This window comes from Corylus avellana, chromosome 3 (genome assembly GCF_965113065.1).
Source record: "Corylus avellana chromosome 3, dhCorAvel1.hap1.2, whole genome shotgun sequence".
Taxonomy (NCBI): domain Eukaryota; kingdom Viridiplantae; phylum Streptophyta; class Magnoliopsida; order Fagales; family Betulaceae; genus Corylus; species Corylus avellana.
The window spans coordinates 14116976-14137330 of NC_142492.1; the positions used below are offsets into that span (position 1 = coordinate 14116976).

The following is a 20355-nucleotide window of genomic DNA, read 5'->3' on the forward strand; positions in this document are numbered from 1 at the left end:
ATAAAATTGATTGAGCCCAAAGAGGCCCAGCAAGTAAAATCCTCAACCATAAATAGTTTTACTCCTTGTTCTCAGTTTTGAAAATCGTTTTCACAAATAAATATACATCCAGCCATAATAATACATGTATGTACGGTTGCATCTCCCGTAGCATATACATACTATTACATCTAGTAATAAATCATCTTTATAAATCATCATCATAATGCATCATTATAAATCATCATTGTAAATCATCATTGTAAATCATCGTTGAAATTATATTATCATTTTCTTATATTAGGGCCCATGTACACTGTTACCCATGTGTACGAGGCGGGTCCTTGTGACCATGGCACTGAACTGTGGCCTCAGCCGTTCCCGACCGTCAATTAACTCTTTCTTGGTGCACTCAACGGTCATGTTGATGGAATACCACCTTCTTGCATAGCCTCCTTCAGTGGTTTTGCCTCCATCCGAGTATCGGTACCGAACTCCTCTCATCCTTACTTATCTTGGGGCCAAAAATACTCTCCTGCATACATGTGCCCTCATTTCATAAACATTTAACTCATTTCTTGTACTTTTCTTTGTACTTCTTTTGATGCATCTTAGGGCAACATGTAGGAGGGTTTATCATCATTCTTCTTTCTTATAATCATCATCATTTCTCAACTTTCTTTTCTCAAAATGGAAACTTTTCCAAATATAAACTTGTTATACTTAGAAAGCATTTAAAGAAATAGAAACTTTCTACATAATTGTTAAGTGCCAAAATATTCATATTTTTAGCCCTTAACTTGTATTAATAATTTAGTTTGGTTAGTTTATGCCATTTTACTTCCTTTTTGTATTTTCTTTATTTTATAGGTTTTTGGAAGAAAAGAAAGCGTTTTTGAAAAAATTCCAAGTTTAAAGGGCAAATTGGGAAGACCTAGAAGATATGGTTAAGCTTAGCCAATCATGGTTAAGTTTAATCCAATAAAGGAAAGGTGTAAATCGAAATTTCTCAAATAATAGTCAATATCGGATTGGAGGCAAAATTGGATTCTGCATACCTTTCAGTATTTTAACCATAACTTTCAGTTCAGATATCGGATTGAGGTGATTCAAGCGGTATTGGAAAGCCAACTCAAAATTATACAAATTATTGTGAAATATAATTTTCCCAATTCGGAGCACCGCAAGTCCAAAATCACGCCGCAAGTTAAGACCGCAATTTTGGGCGAATCCTATTCCGATTTGGACTTAGGTTTTCTTTATCCTAATTGGACTTGGACTTAAATCGCCGAAATTCCTAAGATTACTAGGGCTTATAGGACTCTCCTAAGCCCTATAAATAGACCTCTAAGCCTCACAATTAAAAACATCCTTGGAAGAGGCACAACTTGGGGAGAGGAATTTGGAGGCTACTTCTGGGAGCGGTTTTCGTTTCTTTCTTTCTCTTTTCTTTATAGTTTTATTTTCATTATGTGTAACTAACTCTTTAGGAGGGCTAGATTAAAGCCCTAATTATGCTTATTTAATATTTCAATATTGGCGCCTTTGTAATGATCTTGTTATGCTATTTAACTTGATTAATACCTGCTTGCATGAATTCCTCATATGTGTGTGCCTGATCAACATATGCATGTGGTATAGACTATTTAGTTAAATCAATTAGGATGGCCGAGTCCTGGGTTTAATAAAAGTAACAAAAGAATCCACACCGCGGTTCTTGGGTTAATCAACATGGGAAACCAGGAGTATACGTCCATGCCCTAGGCCTCGTGTGTTTGTCGATTTGCATAGAGTATATGCTTTTCTAGGGAACAACTTAGTATATACCATGCTAAATCCCTTAGAAAAGAAAAGAGTTAGAGTATATGCCATGCCTAACTCGTTGCTTAGAAAAATCTATAGCTTAAGAAGTATATACCATGCCCTTAGGTTGACAAACATTAGATATGCATAATATGATCAAAGCATTGGCATATTGTTATATTATCTAAGTATGATTAGTGGTGGATATCAAAGCTCTGCCTTTACCTTTACTTTATCTTTATATATTTTTATTTTTCTTAATATCAAATCTATGACAATTTGATATTTTAATTAATTCAAAACAAAATCACAATCCTTGTGGGATCGACCTCGTACTTGCTGCACTATACTATTGTTTTGATCTTATGCACTTGCGAGTTAAAACGTACTAAATATTATCTATTAATTTAGGTAATATTTGGCACAACAATAATTCTTTTATAAATCCTGCATGCATGCAACATATCTCCATGACAGGAAAATAAAATAATCATTTACAATTTGATAAAGAATGAATAAATAGCATGACATGAAGTAATTTTAGAAGGGGTAGCGAATTTACTTACTCCAGACTGAAGCTAAAAGTGGTCTGAAGGAATCTAGTTGCTCCAATCTGACTAACACCACTAGTATATCTTTTGAAACTAATTTCTCAAGTCCGCTATCTCTCGTGTTCTTTATTTTTTGCAGCGCTTTGTCTCGCCCTTTCTCTCTCTACTCTGAGTAAACACTCTCAGAAAGAAGAAAGACCGAGTAGAAAGCGGAAGAAGGAAGAATATGTGAAAGAGAAGGGAGGGGAGTGGTGAAATTTGTGAAGGGGAAAAGTTCTATTTATAGGAAAAACCAAATACTATTCTACCTTCCATTTACAATTATACCCTCATTTTACTATTCCACCTACCAACACTATTATACCTACCATTGACTATTCTACATTCCATTTACAATTCTACCCTCCTTATACCAATACTATTATACCTACCATTGACTATTCTACCTTCCCTTTATAATTATACCCTCATTTTACTATTCCACCTACCATTGACTATTATATATTCCATTTACAATTCTACCCTCCTTATACCAATACTATTATACCTACATTGACTATTCTACCTACCAATACAATTCTTCTTACCATTTACTATCCTATTATTTCATCAATTACCATTCTTTAATTATCACTCTCCGTAACACCATAAATTTCCCAAAAATCATTGGCTAAAATTGATATTAAAATAATATCATCATCAAAATAATCTATTTCAATAACTTTGAAAATTCTAGGGCGCTACAATCTTCCCTCCTTATTGGAATTTCATCATAGAAATTAAAGCCTATAATATTATCGTCCAATCTTCAAATTGAACAATTCAGATTTAAAATATTCCTTTCAATCATTCATCAGAGCCTACTCTCCAATATTCACTTTTATCATGTTGAAATTTCATCTCCTTCTTCTAGGAGTAAATCTTATTCACAATCTAAAGTCTCGATTTCTGCAATCGTTCATTAGTTCATACTAAAATCTTACCTCAAAATCTTTTCCATTTTTTTTTTCAACCTCAATGACAACAATCAAATTATTCATCTCCTTATATAAGACAGTCTACAGTCAAGGTCTAAATATCAAATTAAAAAAAAGTCATGTGATCACTAGTCCATACTTCCAAACATCATAGTCCTCCTTACAAGCCCGCAATAATTTCCTCGATCTAATTTAATCAATCTTACTAGAAAGGTGTAAAAATCATATCTTCCTATATTTTCCTCAGTATCTTAGTATTCCAAATCATGTATACGAAATATTAATATGGTGCTCTAATAATTGTTAACTTCTCACCATCATAAATCCGTAAAAGTAAATAGTACCAACATGAATATCTCCCAACATGAGATAGACAGTTCATATCTCCCAAAAACTTTATTACATGAATATACCTTAGAAGTAACATCATAATTCGATTCATTCTAAATACACAACCGTTTCTATTTTCTCCTCCCAAATCTTGTGTCGATGCTACAATATCAGCAAAAATCTCTCTATACTACATCTTTACTTGATAACTCATAACTTAGCAAAAGAAACTCATAATTATTATTCCAACTCAATTGAAATACATGATTACATTAAATGTAAGATTCTCATCCATTCTTGACTAATACATGCTGTGCTTTGCTGCGTTCTAGAGATGAAATTGATAAGCAAGCAAAGCAAGATGTGGGTAAGTTTCCAAGCTGGAAGTCCCAAAACACTCATATTATAATTTCTCTCTCTTGGGTCTTGCAAGGTCAAGAAGAGAAAAGAGAGACAGATAGTCCTATTGTTTTCGAGAAATGAAGATTTGATAAGCATTTTAGGACATGATATGCATGTGACTCCTTTCCGAGACTTTCAAAATACCCACATCAGATGCTCTCTCTCCTCTGTCATGTATGGAGACTTGAAGAAAAGAGAGATATTTAGCTTGAGAAGCATGATCAAGGATAATCTTGCTTCATCAGGACATGATCAACGATAATCTTGCTTCAATGGTTTACTACTGAGAGTATAAGGTGTTGGGTTTGTGAATCAAATCGTGATGCTGCATTTTTCTCTTGAGGATGCACTCAACTAGTAGAAAAGTCGAGCTTTCATTGTATGGAAGGCTATTAGCAGAAGATCTCAAGTGAAGGGGTATGATCAGAAAGCATGTGTTGCAATGGAGAAAGAGGTATGAATTTATAGGAAGCATTTCTGGATAATGAACGAGCGTATGTGGTGCGCATTGGCATGATAATTCATTTCGTTGCCCACGCATGGAATTCAAAGTCGTTGAGTGAACAATAAGTTTGAAAAAATGAGCTCAGTCAAATTTATGACAGGAGACTAGATCTTACTTCAACGGGATCTTTTGACAAAAATCCTTCGCGCCCAAGGTCGCCTAACGTTTGTTGTTTACTGTTTATTTCACCTTAAAGTGAAAAATTTCTTTAAAGCCACTCGTCTGCTGCTTCCAGAAACTTCAAAAAACATCTCTTCAGTTTCTGACACTCAGTCTCTTCTGCACACTTATTCCCAATACTTTATCTCTCCCAAATTCTTTGTATTCTCAACTATTTTCCTTACTCTCCTAAATATGGCAGCATCATCATCATCTGTTAACAACATCGATTTGAATGTTGCTCCTGCAGCACAACCCATTGTTATGCCTAACGTGCAGCCGGATCTGCCTGCTGTTCCCCCTGAAGTGCTTATACATCCCGTCGTACCTGTTGCACACCCTAATGAACCTGCTACATATCCTAACGTATGGCAGCCAACTTTTGTCTTTCACAATCGTCTTATCACTATTCACGATTCTATCATGCTCCACGATTCTACTGCTGTAGCAATGGCCAAAGGTTTCGTAATTCCACGAGATCAAACATTGTTAGCTGATAGGTCGGATACTGATGTTATTAATAATTCATTGGCGTTCAGTATCCAAGGTGCTGCTTCAGTTTCTGACATGGCACAACGTTTGAGTGCCATAAATGTTGAGCTGAAAGTCTTAAGAAACCAAATTGGGGTCTTACAGTGACTGCTTAATTACTACAAACGAAAACACGTGGATTTGAAGCAGGAGAATATTCAGCTAAAAAAAACTGATGTTATCTTACGCGGAATACTTGGGACCAAAGGTGCTAGAAATGGAGAAGAATACCGAACGTCTCCATCGATAGCACGAAAAACTCTGGGTCGATGTCCAGGGGTGTTGCACGTCTCTCCGCACAAGCTCTAGTCGGGTACTTCATTAGAAATAAATATTATTTTTGATAATTTAATTATATAAATACATACGACTCTGCTCATACTAGGTTTTCTTCGTGCAGAAATAATCTTTCTGAAGCAGCTCTGAGGAATCATCTGCTCATCATTACCACATGTCTCTTTATGCAACAAATTCTTTTATATTTTATATTTTTTATATTTTTTATTTTTTTATTAACAATGGACACTGGTGTGTAATATTATAAGGAGCTTGTTCTCCAAACATTTCTTTTCATAATCATTCAGTACTCATTCAATGTTCATTATGTAATCATTTTGTCATTGTAATAACTTCTTTTAAACCAAAAAAAAATCTGTTTAATAAGTTAATAAAACATCTAAGTATACATCATCACATGTTATCAACCTCTAAAATACCTGAATATCATTGAACATATATCTTATAATGGAAGTTTAGATCATATCACTATATTATATTTATCTTTCAACTCTTACCTTTATGCTTCAAATTTCTTCAAGAATAATAATCCATCATCTTTGCCTCGTGAATGAAAATTACATCAAAAGCTTTGGCATGTAACTAAAATTCTCATAATACAATACCTACTAATGCCTCAAAATGTAAATATTATGCACAACCTAAGAGCACCAATTTATCCTCAAAACTTTAAGCGTCACTTCAATATAGTTTACCTCAATTACAGAAAACCTAACACCTCAAATTCTAAGAATCACCTCAAAGATTTCATGAATTGTACCTTAGAGTCATCACGATCATTCGAAAATATCAAAATCTTTAAACCACAAATGTAAATATCAAAATATCTTATAGATTCTAGGGTATACCTCATTTGCATTTATCCCTGCAATACTTAGGCATTCACTTCATATCACTACATAATCCTCGTTCATCAATCCATATATTACAACATCAATCATAGTATCATTATTGTCATCAACCAAACCTTAGCCATTACCAAAACTCATATAAACTCTTACATCATTAATTCAGTTACAAGAATCATTTCACAACCGATATCCATAAGACCATTCGTTACCAAGTCATTTACACAATTCATCTCACAACCTAAATCCATTTTGTCACCAAGTTAATTACACACATCATCTCGCAACCTAAATCCGTAAAACCATCATACGATTTTTTTTTAAATCATGATCAATAATCGTTTCTAAATCCTTGAGACACCTGAAAATATACTCTTTATCGATCGATACTCAAGAAAATTGCCGCAAATTCAAATGGACAGATACTATAGGTCACAACCTATCTATAAAAATAAAAAATCCATCTTCGTCATTAAGTTGATCACAATAATAAAATCCTCCAAATTAATCACACTAAGATGATTTTTTTTTTAACCAAAATTAACCATTAGAAAAATGTCCATGCATCATTTATTAGAGACCAAACAAAATACACACTCTACTTGGCCGGAATGTGGCTTCCCATTAACCCTTTTATTTTTATTTTTTATTTTGGAAAAGTCTGCAGAACCTTATAACCTTTGCTCTGATACCAAAATTGTAACATCCTCAGCCCGTTAAGGCTGAGTTTGCCACTTTTCTTCTTTTACAACAAAAGTTTTTGCAAAGATCTATAAGGTCTTTCAGAATACTTGATTTTAAAGGATACGATAAATGTATAAAACATTCTTTAAGAGATTTTATTACAAGCGAAATTATAAAACATTAAACTTTAGTTGCAGAATATCATATTATTACAATAACTAATATGAAAAGACTTTAAAAGTTAATAATTATTCCGGTCCCCATTCCAGCCTCCTATTCCAGCGTCCTTTCTACCTGAAAACAAGAAATAAAACTGAATGAGCCCAAAGAGGCCCAGCAAGTAAAATCCACAACCAAAAACAGTTTTACTCCTTGTTCTCAGTTTTAAAAATCGTTTTCACAAATAAATATACATCCAGCCATAATAATACATGTATGTATGGTTGCATCTCCCGTAGCAGAGTTATTCTTCTATTTGCTTATTTAAGGCAATTAGGGTCTTTCTCTTCCCTATTTGTTACTTGCTCTCTTCCTAATTTCCCTTTTCGAAACACCAAGTAAAATATTTTGTCTCCTTTTTATTTTTATTTCTGTTATTTATTTATTTTTCAATTTAATTATGATTTTTTTAGGAACTGGATGCCCAATGGTAATGGACCTATCGAATTATGGATGCATTATTAATTATTCTTATAAATGAAAATGAATCACCTTAATGATCATATTTTTTAATATATCATAATTTCCACCCAAAGGTGAATTGCGGTAGTACTACTTACTATTTATTAAAATATTATTTTATACTTGATAACTCAAAGCATTAACATGGTGAACATTTATTTGATTGCATTGTCAGTTCCTATTTTGCTACATTCACTTGCTTCATCAGTTCTGATTTTTAATGAAACAAATTTCTCAAACTAGTCTGAATAAGTTGAGTCTCACCTTAGTATTCTGGTATTCTGGATATTGATTTGACACTCTAAACTGAGAAACTGCTTGTTATAATTAATGATTCAAGCAATTTGAAAGAAAGAGGCTTTATACATATCTTGGGAAAGATTGAATAGATTAAGCATTATGTTTATGCAAATGGGCATAGAGAATAATATTAAGTCAACAATTCCTAAATATGATAGTGCTAAAGAATTCCTTACAATTGTGGAAGAACGTTTTTCATTCAGCTAACAAGTCTCTTACTGGGACATTGATGGTTGAACTTACCGCTATGAAATTTGATGGTACACATGGGATGCTTGAGCATATCCTTGAAATGACAAATCTAGTTGCTAAATTAAAGTTCTTTTGATGAATGTGGTTGAATTCTTTCTCATACAATTTATCCTGAATTCCTTACCTTCTCAATATGTGCCATTTCAAATTCATTACATTACTATTAAGGATAAGTTGAATGTAAATGATATGTCCAGTATGCTTGTTCAAGAAGAGGTAAGTCTTAAGCAATAAGATGTCATTCAGTTCATCAGAGACAGAGAGAGAGAGAGAAAGATAGAGCTACCTAAAGCTAATGGACCTTCTTAAGCAATTGAGGTTCATCAGAAAGGACTAAACAATGTCAGGTGCCATTTTTGTAGAAAGTTTGGGCATGTTAAGAAACATTGTCACAAACGTAACGCATGCTTTGAAAATAAAGGTAAGCATTTAGCTTGCGTATATTTCGAATCAAATTTTATTATGGTTCCCTCCAATACTTGGTGGATTGACTCAAGTTCCACTATTCATGTTTCTAATTCCATAGCGCTTCTTTATATTCTAGACTTTAAACCCAAATGAAAATTTCATAGTCATGGGAAATAGGGTTAAAGTTCTAGTTGTTACCATCAAAACCTTTCATTTGTTTCAAGATACTTCTTGTTACCTAGATTTCTTTCAAACACTTTATGTTTCTTCTATTCCTCAAAATTTATTTTCTTTATCTACACTTAATCTTGATGGCTATTACTTTATATTCAACAATAAAAGATTCAATTTATTTAAAAGCACCTCTTTTGTTGGTTCTAGGAACCTATGTGATAGTTTGTATAAATTGAATCTTAATAGCCATTTTGCCTAATTAATGAAATTTTTTTCACCTTGTGATACAGAAGACTAGATCATATATCCAGAGAAAGATTATAGAGATTAGTAAAAGATGAGATTCTTCTAAATCTAGATTTCAATGATTTTGGTGTGTCTATGTGTGTGGATTGTATTAAAGGAACAAACCAAAACACACAAAGAAATGTGCTACAAGAAGTGAAGGACTTCTGAAAATTATCCATACAGATATTTGTGGACTTTTTGACTCGTTATCTTTTAGTAGAGAAAAATATTTTATCACACATTTATTGATGACTTTCCATGTTACTATATCTATTTGTTGCACGAAAAATCTCAGGCAATGAATTCTTTAAAGGTATACATTACTGAGGTTAAAAGACAATTAGATAGAAAAGTCAAAATTGTTAGATCAAATAGAGGTGGTAAGTTTTATGGAATGTATGATGGATTGGGTCAATGCCCTAGCTTATTTGCATGCTCCTTGAAAATCATGGCTTTTGTGCACAATACACTATGCCAAGTATGCCTAAATAGAATGGAGTGGTTGAATGGCGTAATCGTACTTTAATGGATATGGTAAGGAGTATGTTAAGTAATTTCCTCTTTACTCATTTCATTCTGAATGGAAGCCCTTAAAACCACTATATATTTATTGAATAGAGTTCCTTCTTGTTTGGGTTGTCTGGCGGAGGCTATAATTTATGATTTACATGAAAATAAATTGGATTGTAGAACCATTAGTGTTTACTTTATTGGTTATCTAGAAATAGCCAAAGGGTATAAGTTTTGCTGTCCTACACCATACACATAGTACAAAAATTGCTGAAACAGTAATGCCAAATTCCTTAAGAATGGTGAAATCAGTAGGAGTGATAAACCATGAAATGCGGTTATTAAAGAAGTTAAGCTACAAGTCCCACTACCCATAACTTCTAAAGAAGTTTTTGTTCCTACGGTTGTACAATCGTTTGACAACATTGAACAACAAGTTATTGATCAATCACTAAATGATGAGATTATAGCCAATGAACCAATTATAGAAGAATCACAAGGAATAGCATTGCAGAGGTCTCAACCAAAATGAAGATTCACTATTTCAAATGATTATGTTTTTATTTACAAAAATTTGATTTTGGTATATGGACAAGTAAGGATCCGGTTTCATTTTCACTAGCCATTGAAAGAATTTTAGTTATGTTGGGCGTCACATTGGGTTGATTGCTCATGATCAGCCTTGCTTCTTGCTTCCATCTATGATCTAGCCCTTATATTCTCCATTGTTTGCTCTGTTCCATCATGGTTGAGTATTTAAGGGTAGGATTGTGAAGACGACTTCCAAATCCTCATCTTGGTCTTCTTGATCAATACCTAAATCTTTGTTTTTGGGCAGTAACTCAAGGCTTCAAACTTATTCAAAGTATGGAACTTCTTTCTTAATTAGTAGAGACTTGAAGGGTAGATTCTTTGTATTAATTAATTAAGACAATTGGACAAACTTCCATAACCAATGTGGATGGACCAATTTATAATGGAGGAGTTACTGTTTTATTTCTCATGGTCTATTGTCTTTGAACAATTAAACAAACATCAAAACCCAACATAGCAGATTATGGTCTATGTTTGTTTTGATTTAATCATAGTTCGTCAAAGGAGTAGGTACTCTGAAAGTCCTCAACCAGTATTGCCATGTCACAACATCAATAAAGTCTCAGGGACTCTTACTTAAGATTTGGTACGAACAATTAACAAAGCACTCCAAATCCCAAATCAATCCTAAAGCTCATTAACAACTCAATTTCCCACCACATTGCAGCCTGGAAATCAAACATGGGCTGCGTGGATGATTGGTCCCCCCCTCCTCAAGGATATCTCAAAGCAAATTTTGATGTGGCTACTAGACCTCGATTCGTAGTTGTAGCTTCAATTCTTAGAGACCACCATGGTGAGATCCTTGCCGCTTGCTCCCAAAGGCTCCCCTACGTGGACGCAAATCAGGGTGAGGCCAAAGATGCTCTCCTAGCAGTGCAGCTTGCCTCAAATTTTGGTTTTTCCCCCCTCATCCTTGAAGGTGATTCTTTGGTCACCATTCTTGCCATTAACTCCCCCCCCCCCCCCCCCCAACCTTGCCACTGAATGGGCCTCTACCCAAGCTCTTGCCGACATCAACCAGCAGCTCAATCTTTTCCCCAGCTGGATTGCCTTGAAGTCATCACGATGTGTGATAAGCGCTAAAATATTCATATTTTCAGCCCTTATCTTACATGTTTTAATCCTTTGGTTTTGGTTAATTAGGTCATTTTACTTCTTTTTGTGTTTTTGATGTTTTTACAGGCTTTTGGAAGAAAGTGAAGAAAAACTGGGTGATTTAGGCTCAAAAAGAGAATATGGAAAAATTGGAGCTTCCTGGTACTGCGATCAATAGCAGGGTACCTGCGATCGAGCGCAATACCAGAGGAGATGCTGCACGAGCCAGGCCAGGAGCGATCGAGCGCAAGCAAAAGAGGCATCGATCGCAGACGTGCGATCGAGCGCACAAGGGCTGCGATCAAGCGCACCCGTGCGCAGGAGGCATTCCAAGTGGCGGCTACAGTGTCCCTATTTCCATATTAGGGTTTTTCAAACTCCAAATTGTAATAGGACTGAAATCCTGCGAAAACCCTAGGGTTTACTACTTTTCCAAGGACTTCTAAAGCCTATAAATAGACTCCTAAGCCTTTAGAATAGGTAGGTTTGGAGAAGGGAGAAGAATAGGAGCTCTCAAGTCAAATCTCGGGTTTATTCTTTCTTTTCTTTTCTTTTCTTTTATGAAGATGTTTAACATCAACTCTATGTGTAGCTAATTTATTTAGTAGGGCTAGATTGAAGCCCTTGTTATGTTAAATTAATATTTCAATATTGGCGCCTTGTGATGATCATGTTGTGCTATTTAACTTGATTAATACCTGCTTGCATGAATTCCTAATATGTGTATGCCTGATCAACATGTGCATGTGGTATGGACTTGTTAGTTAGATCAATTTGGATGACCGAGTCCTGGGTTTAACTTAAGTAACAAAAGAATCCACACCGCGATTCTTGGGTTAATCAACATAGGGAACCGGGAGTATGTATCCATGCCCTAGGCCTTGTGTGTTTGTCGATTTCTATAGAACATATGCTTTTCTAAAGAACAATTTAGTATAGACATGTTAAATTCTTTAGGAAAGAAAAGAATTAGAGCATGGACCAAGTGGTTAATTCGTTGCTTAGGGAAATCAATAGCTTAAGGAGTTAGGGTTTAACCCTTAGGTTGGCAAACATTAAATATGCATAACTTGATCAAAGCATTGGCATATTGATATACTAGTTTAACATAATTAGTGGTGGATATCAAAGCCCTACCCTTTGTTATCATCACATCAACAATCAATCTTTATTTTGTTTTTTTTGCTTAAGGAATTTATTTTTAAACATAAATTCAGCAATCCTCATGGGAATGATCCTGTACTTGCACTCTATACTACCATGTTGACCTTGTGCACTTGCAGGTAAAACGTACAATTATTTACCTATTAATTTAGGTAGATTTTTGCACAACAATGTGCTAATCTTTGTGCACACCATATCGCCAAATGGGCCGCTTCGAACCAAGTGTTTGGAAGCATTCCCAATCATTCTCCCAATTTATGTTCTTTACATTTTAGGAATGGAAAAGACCCTCCCTTGTAACAACTTTTCCTTATATTGAATAATAAAAAAGAAAATTTGAAAAAAAAAAAGGGTAAATTTTACATCTTCTTTATTTTTCATGGCCTAGTTTCTTGGATACCCACAAATTTGATCTTATATTAGTTTAGATCATTTTTAAGTTTTAAACATAGCCTTACTTTGTAGTTTTCTCTCACTATATATTTATGGCTGCTTGCACTTACGATTTACATGGTGAGATGTCATTTAAAAATTTGGGAAAATTACACTTTACCCCCCAAAATTTGAGCCGATTTTCAATTCGACCCCAATGTTTCAATTTTTACAATGCACCCCACCAAAGTATAAAATTTTTTCAATTCGACCTATCCGTTAGTCATTGCCGTCTTCTCTGACAGAAATGCACATGATCACTTACGCCTATTTGTTCCCCAAAATGCCCCCACCCACACGGTTAATCCTTACCCACACCCACGCTCACAGCCCAAGTTAGCTCACCATCACCAACACGCATCTCACCTCACTTAGAGCAACTAGGATTCTTGCGCTGAAGAAAGAAAGCAAGTTGGTTCAAGGGAAAACGTAGATGTGAGTGAGAGTGGATATAGGGTTTTTGTGTTGAAGGAAAAACGATGAAGTCGACCTCAAGTCTTGGTGCATTGCTTGGTTCCACTCAAAGTGGAGCTTCATCTTCACCGCAGCGGCTTTGTTACTATGAGTGGCTGATGATTGTGAAAACAGCTCAAATAGAGAAAGATTTCAGGAGGAGGTTTGTGGGTTGTAAAAATTATAAGGCAAGTTCTGTACTTTAAATTTTTATTGTGGGCTCTATGTTTATGATGAATATTGAGAATTTCTTGTTTGTCTTTTATCAATACCGTATTAACCCATAATTTATTATATATTTTTAATTTTTTGTTGTTCAGGGTTCTTATTTTCATTGTGGGCTTTGTGTATAAATATATGTTTTAGAATTTCTTGTTTGTTTTTTATGAACTTAAATGATGATATGAATGATCTTGTGCCTTTGGAAGTGAACTTAGATGATGATATAAATGGCTGGATTATTTCCCTTTTCCTGCACCAATGTTCTTTATGATAAATTTTTATTATTATTTTATGGGGTAATTGCCTTTTTCCCATCAACTACAATGCATTAGGGCTGTGCAAAAACCCGCCCAACTCGCAAACCCGCCCTGATCCGCCCCGCCCCGCACGGATTTTGAGTGTATTTTTGCGGGTACGGGTGGATTTTCCCCAACCCGCGCGGGGCAAGGCGGGTCGCGGGTTTTGAAATTTTTTCCTTGCGAGTACCCGCCCCGCCCAACCCCACATAAGTATAAAACATAAAAAACCCTAACCCTAACATATTTTTCTTTCTCCGTTTCTCACTTTCTCCTCTCTTTCGTCTCTCACACTTCTATCTTCTCTCTTGCTCTCTCTCCATCTCTCATCTGCTTCTCTCTTCGTCTATGCCGCCGCTTGACATCCTCCGGCCACGGGCTACTGCGCCGCTCCCACCTCTAGACCACGATCCAGGTTTTTTTCTCTCTCTCAAGAGATCTCAAGTTTTTGGTCTAGATTTCAAATTTTTTTCTCCCTCGTCCAGATTTAATTTCAAGTTCTTTGGTTTAGGTTTGATTCAAGGGTTCTGATGTAGGTTGTGTAACTTGTGTTTGTTTAGGAGGAGAAGAAACCTGCAGAAGAGATGAAATGAAAGAGAGAGAAAGAAAGAAGACAAGCCAGCGGAGGAAAGAAAGGAGAGGATCTGAGGAAGAGAGAACCCAACGCACACAACCCGCAAAACCCGCCCCGATCTACCCCACCCCGCAACACCCGAACCCGCGCGGATTTTCTTCATTGTGCTCGGGTGGCGGGTTGGAATTTCCAGAACCTGCACTATGCGGGGAGGGTGAGAAAAATGGCGATACCCACCCTGCCCCGACCCGTGCCCACCCCTACAATGCATTGTCACTTTCTCCCAATGAACTGCCAACTATACTACCTGACCCTATCAAACTATCATTTTGTACTCAAAAGTCCCCTTTCGTCAGTCAAAGGGGTTAAAATCGACGGTCAACCCGTCATGTGCCAGTCACATGCGATTTTAACTCTATTCCTTCCACTTTTACCCTCATTTTGGACCGTGAAAAGATGCTTATACCCTCCATTCACGTTTATACCCATCATGTGCCATTTTGATATTTTTTCTTCCACTCTTGATATTAAACTGTCATCATCTTCTTCCTAAACCCTAAAAAAAATGGCCCAAAACTGCCATGTTTGTTGTCATCTAGTTCAGAACTAAGATATTCCCTATATCGTTGACCAAAACTATGAACACTAATTACTGGTCAAAGACATAGCCATTTGTTATAGAGTACCCCTGGAAAGTAAAGACCCTCTTCCTTTTCTTCATTCTAGGCAAATCAAGAACATCCACCACAAAAATATTATAAAAAAGTAAATAAAAATTCCCATCACGCTGCCTTAAAAAAAAAAAAAAAAAAAAAAAAAAAAAAAAACTCCAATCCTCTTTTTATTATTTCCTATTTCTCTATAATTACGTGCTACAATCTATTTGTATGGAACTGTTTTATTTATTATATTCTCTCTCTCTCTCTCTCTCTTTGTGCTCTGAAAGTAGTTAGAGCAAGAGCGAGCAGATCCCTATTCTCATAGAGTCCATCGATTCGAGTTTTTCGATCAATTTCTCTGACATTCTTTCTCTGGGTTCTCTCTTTTCTCTTGCAAATTCGCGTTTCTTTGTGTATGTTTTGGGAAAATATAGGCTTTTAGACCCCACTGTTTGCAATTGCTCTGTTTCTTGCGAAATTGGGGTTTATGGGTGTTTTCGGGATTGGGGGTTTGACGTGAAATGAAGGGGCAATTCGAATTCAGAATCATGGGTGTTCAACATCTTTCTTCGCAAGACACAATGATAATCCAGCGAAATTTGAAATCCCAAATGCCGAGTCTGAAACAGAGCAAACTCGGCGCCTTTGCGGGTGTGGAAGATGAAACTCCGCCGTGTCTTGGAAGAAGAGGAAGACCAACATCAACAATGGGTATTACCCTCTCAATCTTCTCGGCGAAGTGCGTCAAATTTTTTTTAAGGTTTAAGAAGAAGACGATGACAGTTTATGAGGTCCCTACTTTTTTTTCAATTTGTTTTAAGGCTGCCTTGGTCGGTCCATTCCATTGAAGTGAGGGAAAAAGTGAAAGGAAAAAAAAGTTAAAATCGCACGTGATTGGCACATGACAGGTTGACTATCTATTTTAATCTCTTTGACGAACGGAAGGGAGCTTTTGGATACAAAATGATAGTTTGATAAGGTCAGGTGGTACAGTTGGCAGTTCATGGAAGAAAAATGACAATGTGTTGTAGTTGATGGTGGCAAAAAGTAATTACCCCTTATTTTAATTTTCTTGATGAATCAACTATTGTTTTTTTAGCCTTTCTCTTTTCTCTCAAGCACCCTGAAGTTAGAACATTTTTTTTTTTTTTTCTAGTTTCCACTATGAATATCTTTTTCCCTATTAAAAAACAAACTTCTACTCAATGACATATATGCCTAAAGGTTGCAATTAAAGTTAGTTAAAGATATGGCCTATATTGATTTAGCTTATATACAACCTATGTCTGCTATGTCATTCAATATTTTCAACCCCCTTCTTCCCTAGCTTCTTTTCCAGAAAATGCATGAGAATTGTCCTAAAAAGTTAATTAGGAAATAATACTTTATATCTCCGTAAATTATATTGTTTGTTAGAGGCCAATTATTAAATGCTCTCATATGTTTATTTTCTATATGAGTGACTAAATGTGGATCTACTCTAGCCTAAAAGGACACCTTCACATAGTAAGCAGAGAATCTTTGTTGCCCAAAAACCAAAACAAAAAAAAAACAAAAAAAAAAAAAAAGAACTTTTAGTGCGAGAGTTGGAGTTAATTTCCAGTGCCTAGCTATACATTTGCTTACTAAATCTTTGATTTCTATATGATTTGATCTAGTTAGTCAGTAGTTTGTTGGTTCAAATTGGGTTTGTGTGTGACCTGATTTTGCATGATTGACTTCTCCCTCTCTTCAATGTTTTTGCTTTATATGTGATAGATTTCTTCAGTAGATGAATTGCTCGAGCATAGTTCTTCAGCTCAGTTATATATGTGTTTAGGTTGGTGACTCATATTTGTTTACTACTTTACAGAGTAACCGAGACTGTGGTTTTTTTTAATGGATTGATCCTAAGTTATGTGACAATGGTAAAAGGGTTGCAAGTTGGTTATGGCGAAGACACACAAACTTGTTGTCAGAAGCAAAACAGTGTGAAAACATGGCTAAAGTTGAAGTCAAGAAGGTGAAGATAGAAATGATGAAAGAAAATATGCGTCTGAATGTAGAAATGGAGAAAGAAATTGCCCAGTATCGTAAGGAAGTAGAGATTGGGGGGATCAAACTCCATCAAGTGAAGAAGAATTACCAAATAATTCTTGTGTGTTCCTGGATAATTTGTGTAAGTGCTATTTGTTTTTGTTTTTGTTTTTTTTTTTTTTTCTTTTGGATACACTTCAAGTAGTCCGTATGAATACAAAGTTGGCCATATGAAGTTGAACTGAAGTGTCTGTAATTTTGGGATCATATTGTGGTTTTTTTTATGTGTAATTAATTTTGGGAGCACAATGTGGTTGTAATGTAGTTTTTAACAAAACTTATAGCATACTCTATGAAGTTTATTATTTGTAATGAAGTTATTAGTTGCTATATCAATGTGTGTTTAGGGTTTATGTTAACATGAGTTGAGTATTGATATGTGTTTAAGCATAATATGGTTAAGTACCTTTATTACACTTGATGACTGTGAACCACCACTGCCACTACCTTTCCTTGTCTAAGCTTTTTGTTAACAAAAAATGTAAAAATTGTCTGTAAATTGTAATAAATGCACTTGATGACCATTGACTACAGCTACAGCACCATTATAATAATTAAAAAATGTCACACAAGTACACATATATAAGTACCTTGCACATAACTCTTTGTTTGCTTTTGATACTTATATATGAGTATTGGAACCAACACTTTGTGACTAGAAAAAAAATAAAAATAAAAACAAAAACAAAAACAAAAATACAAACAAAAACAAAAAACAAAACAAAATATTGGTATATTCATACAAAGTCCAAAAGCAGCCAGTTAAAACCATTTGGAATATTATGGACAAATGAAGGGAGTACAGTAAAACTCACACTTGCTGCAGGTAGGGTAGTAAGCTCAACTGTTGTAGCTAGTCCCCTAACATTATTTGTTGTACTCCTATTCAATGAACAGCTCCTCTTATTGTGACCCAAAAACCAGTACAATTGTCACATCTCATCCTTGCTCCAAATTTCCTCATTCAATTTGGATTTTTGGGGTCCCTGCTCTCATCAGGAGCCCTCTTTTTAACTTCTTGGGTTTCCCAAAGGCCACTCTAAATTTTGTTGGTTCCAAATGATCATGAGTGGTTTTTATCCACTGCTCTTTACTAGGCATTGGGTAAATAATTGGAGCATATGCCTTTTTGTACCTCTCTAATGTGTAGTATTCATCTACATAGTCCTCTGGATTCCCACAATCATAAAGTACAGCAACAAAGGCATGGGGACATGGGATTCTAGTGATTTCCCATTGCCTGCAACCACATATTCTTCTACGCAGGTCCAGCACATACTGTTTGCTGTTAGGAGCAATAACCTCATACATACCATCACCAACATAGTTTGCAATGCAGTCCTTTGCTTCTAAACCAATTGCCTCCATCTTTTGTACAATTCTATGGCACAACCGACCAGTCAATTTCTCAAGCCCTTCCCTTTTAGCCTGATACCTCTTCATCGGCTTTTTCCTTATCATCTCCAACAATGTCAAAATAGACTTGTCACGAGTCTTGAGGATGTATGAGTTGTAACACTCACATATATTGTTCACCCGTAGGTCACACCTTGGATATTCATTAAACCATGCCCTAGACCACCCGCTAGGGTCAATCTTAGTCAAGTTTTCATAGGCATCCTTGCTCAGTTTCTTCAACTCTTTTATATGAGCAGTAAACTCATATTCAGTGTATGCAGATGCTATAACCCACAACTTCTCCTTCAAGGCCAATCCTTTGTGCCCCCTAAGTCTTTGAAGTTGGCATATATATGCCTAACACAAATTCTATGATCCGCCATTGGAAGCACAACCTCTAAAGCTGGCATGAGACCCTACAAAAGAAAGTCATAATGCATAAAAATTTAAATTACAAATAAAAAATTATGTAAGTGATACATAAAATGATTGTACAAAATTAAATGTAATATAACTCATTTTTTGTCTATCTGAAATGAATGTTGGTCTAGTATGCCACTCGTGTACTCCAAGATCAAACACAAGGGTTTCCAAAAATCATATCCAAGAGTCTTTGGTCTTAGCTTCAACAACAGCAAAGGCAATTAGATACATATTGTTATTCACATCCCTTCCAACTGCAGCTAAGAGTTGACCCTTTAATGGCCCTTTCAAGAAGCATCCATCCACCCCTATAACAGGCCTATAACCCTCCAAAAAACCCTTCTTCATTGCAGCCAGAGAAAGATATAGTCTTCCAAATTTTGGAATCACACTAGGGTTTGGTCTATCCACCTTCATCATCACACAGCTTCCCTTATTAGTCCTTCTCAATGTTTCACAATAATCCCATAGCCTCCCGTATTGTTCAAGTTTACCATAATGTTAATTGTCCTATACATCATACTTGGAGTTACATCCACTTTCCATTTTTCCTTCACTTCATGTTGTATGACATTCAAGGGCATGTTGGGCTGAATTCTAAACTTCTCAATCAATTTGTTGGCTATCCAAGTTGAGTTCACAATGGAGTTCTTGTATTTCCTACCATAAAAATGTTTAGGGTGCATAGATCTAATCTGAAATGATTGTTCATCAGGCATATGCCTTGCATACACGCGATACCGATACTTTTCATCCCTACACACCACAATACACTTTCTTCTTTTATTCTTTTTAAACCTAATTTTCTTGCCCCTCCTAAGATTGTACTCTTTAACAGCATCTCTAAACATTCGTATGCCTAGGAATTTCATTTTGAGGTGCAAGACTGGGTTAACTAGGTCCATTGGGTTAAATTCACAATTATTAGTAGATTTATGTCACTTCTTAGAACCACTTTTGGACCTAACACCATCACTACTTGGATGGGCCTCATCATCACTCTCATCTTCTTCATCACCCTCATTCTCATTATCACAATCAACATCACCATCACCACTTTGAGCTGCACCACTAGTTTCAGCTCTATTATCGTCTAAATCAACATCTACATTAAATAAATCTTCATCATCACTAACCTTGTCTTTCCACCAAGGGTCATTGAAATCAACCCTCACTTCTTCTTCATCATCATCTTCTTCATACTCCACCTTATCACCCTGACCATCTCCAAAACACACAATATATAAATACACAATAAAGTGCCTGGTATGGTAGTCAACCATATAC

The 20355-nt window shown here is 35.5% G+C and overlaps 1 protein-coding gene across 1 annotated transcript; it reads right to left on the minus strand.

Moving 5' to 3' along the window:
* Window positions 1-18207: 18207 nt before the first annotated feature.
* Window positions 18208-19919, minus strand: LOC132174284 (uncharacterized). The gene is made up of 3 exons (XM_088514358.1): window positions 19563-19919; window positions 19298-19479; window positions 18208-18979 (listed from the first exon to the last, which is right to left on the minus strand). The coding sequence occupies exons 1-3, from the start codon at window positions 19917-19919 to the stop codon at window positions 18208-18210; spliced, it is 1311 nt and encodes a 436-aa protein (XP_088370484.1).
* Window positions 19920-20355: the final 436 nt, after the last annotated feature.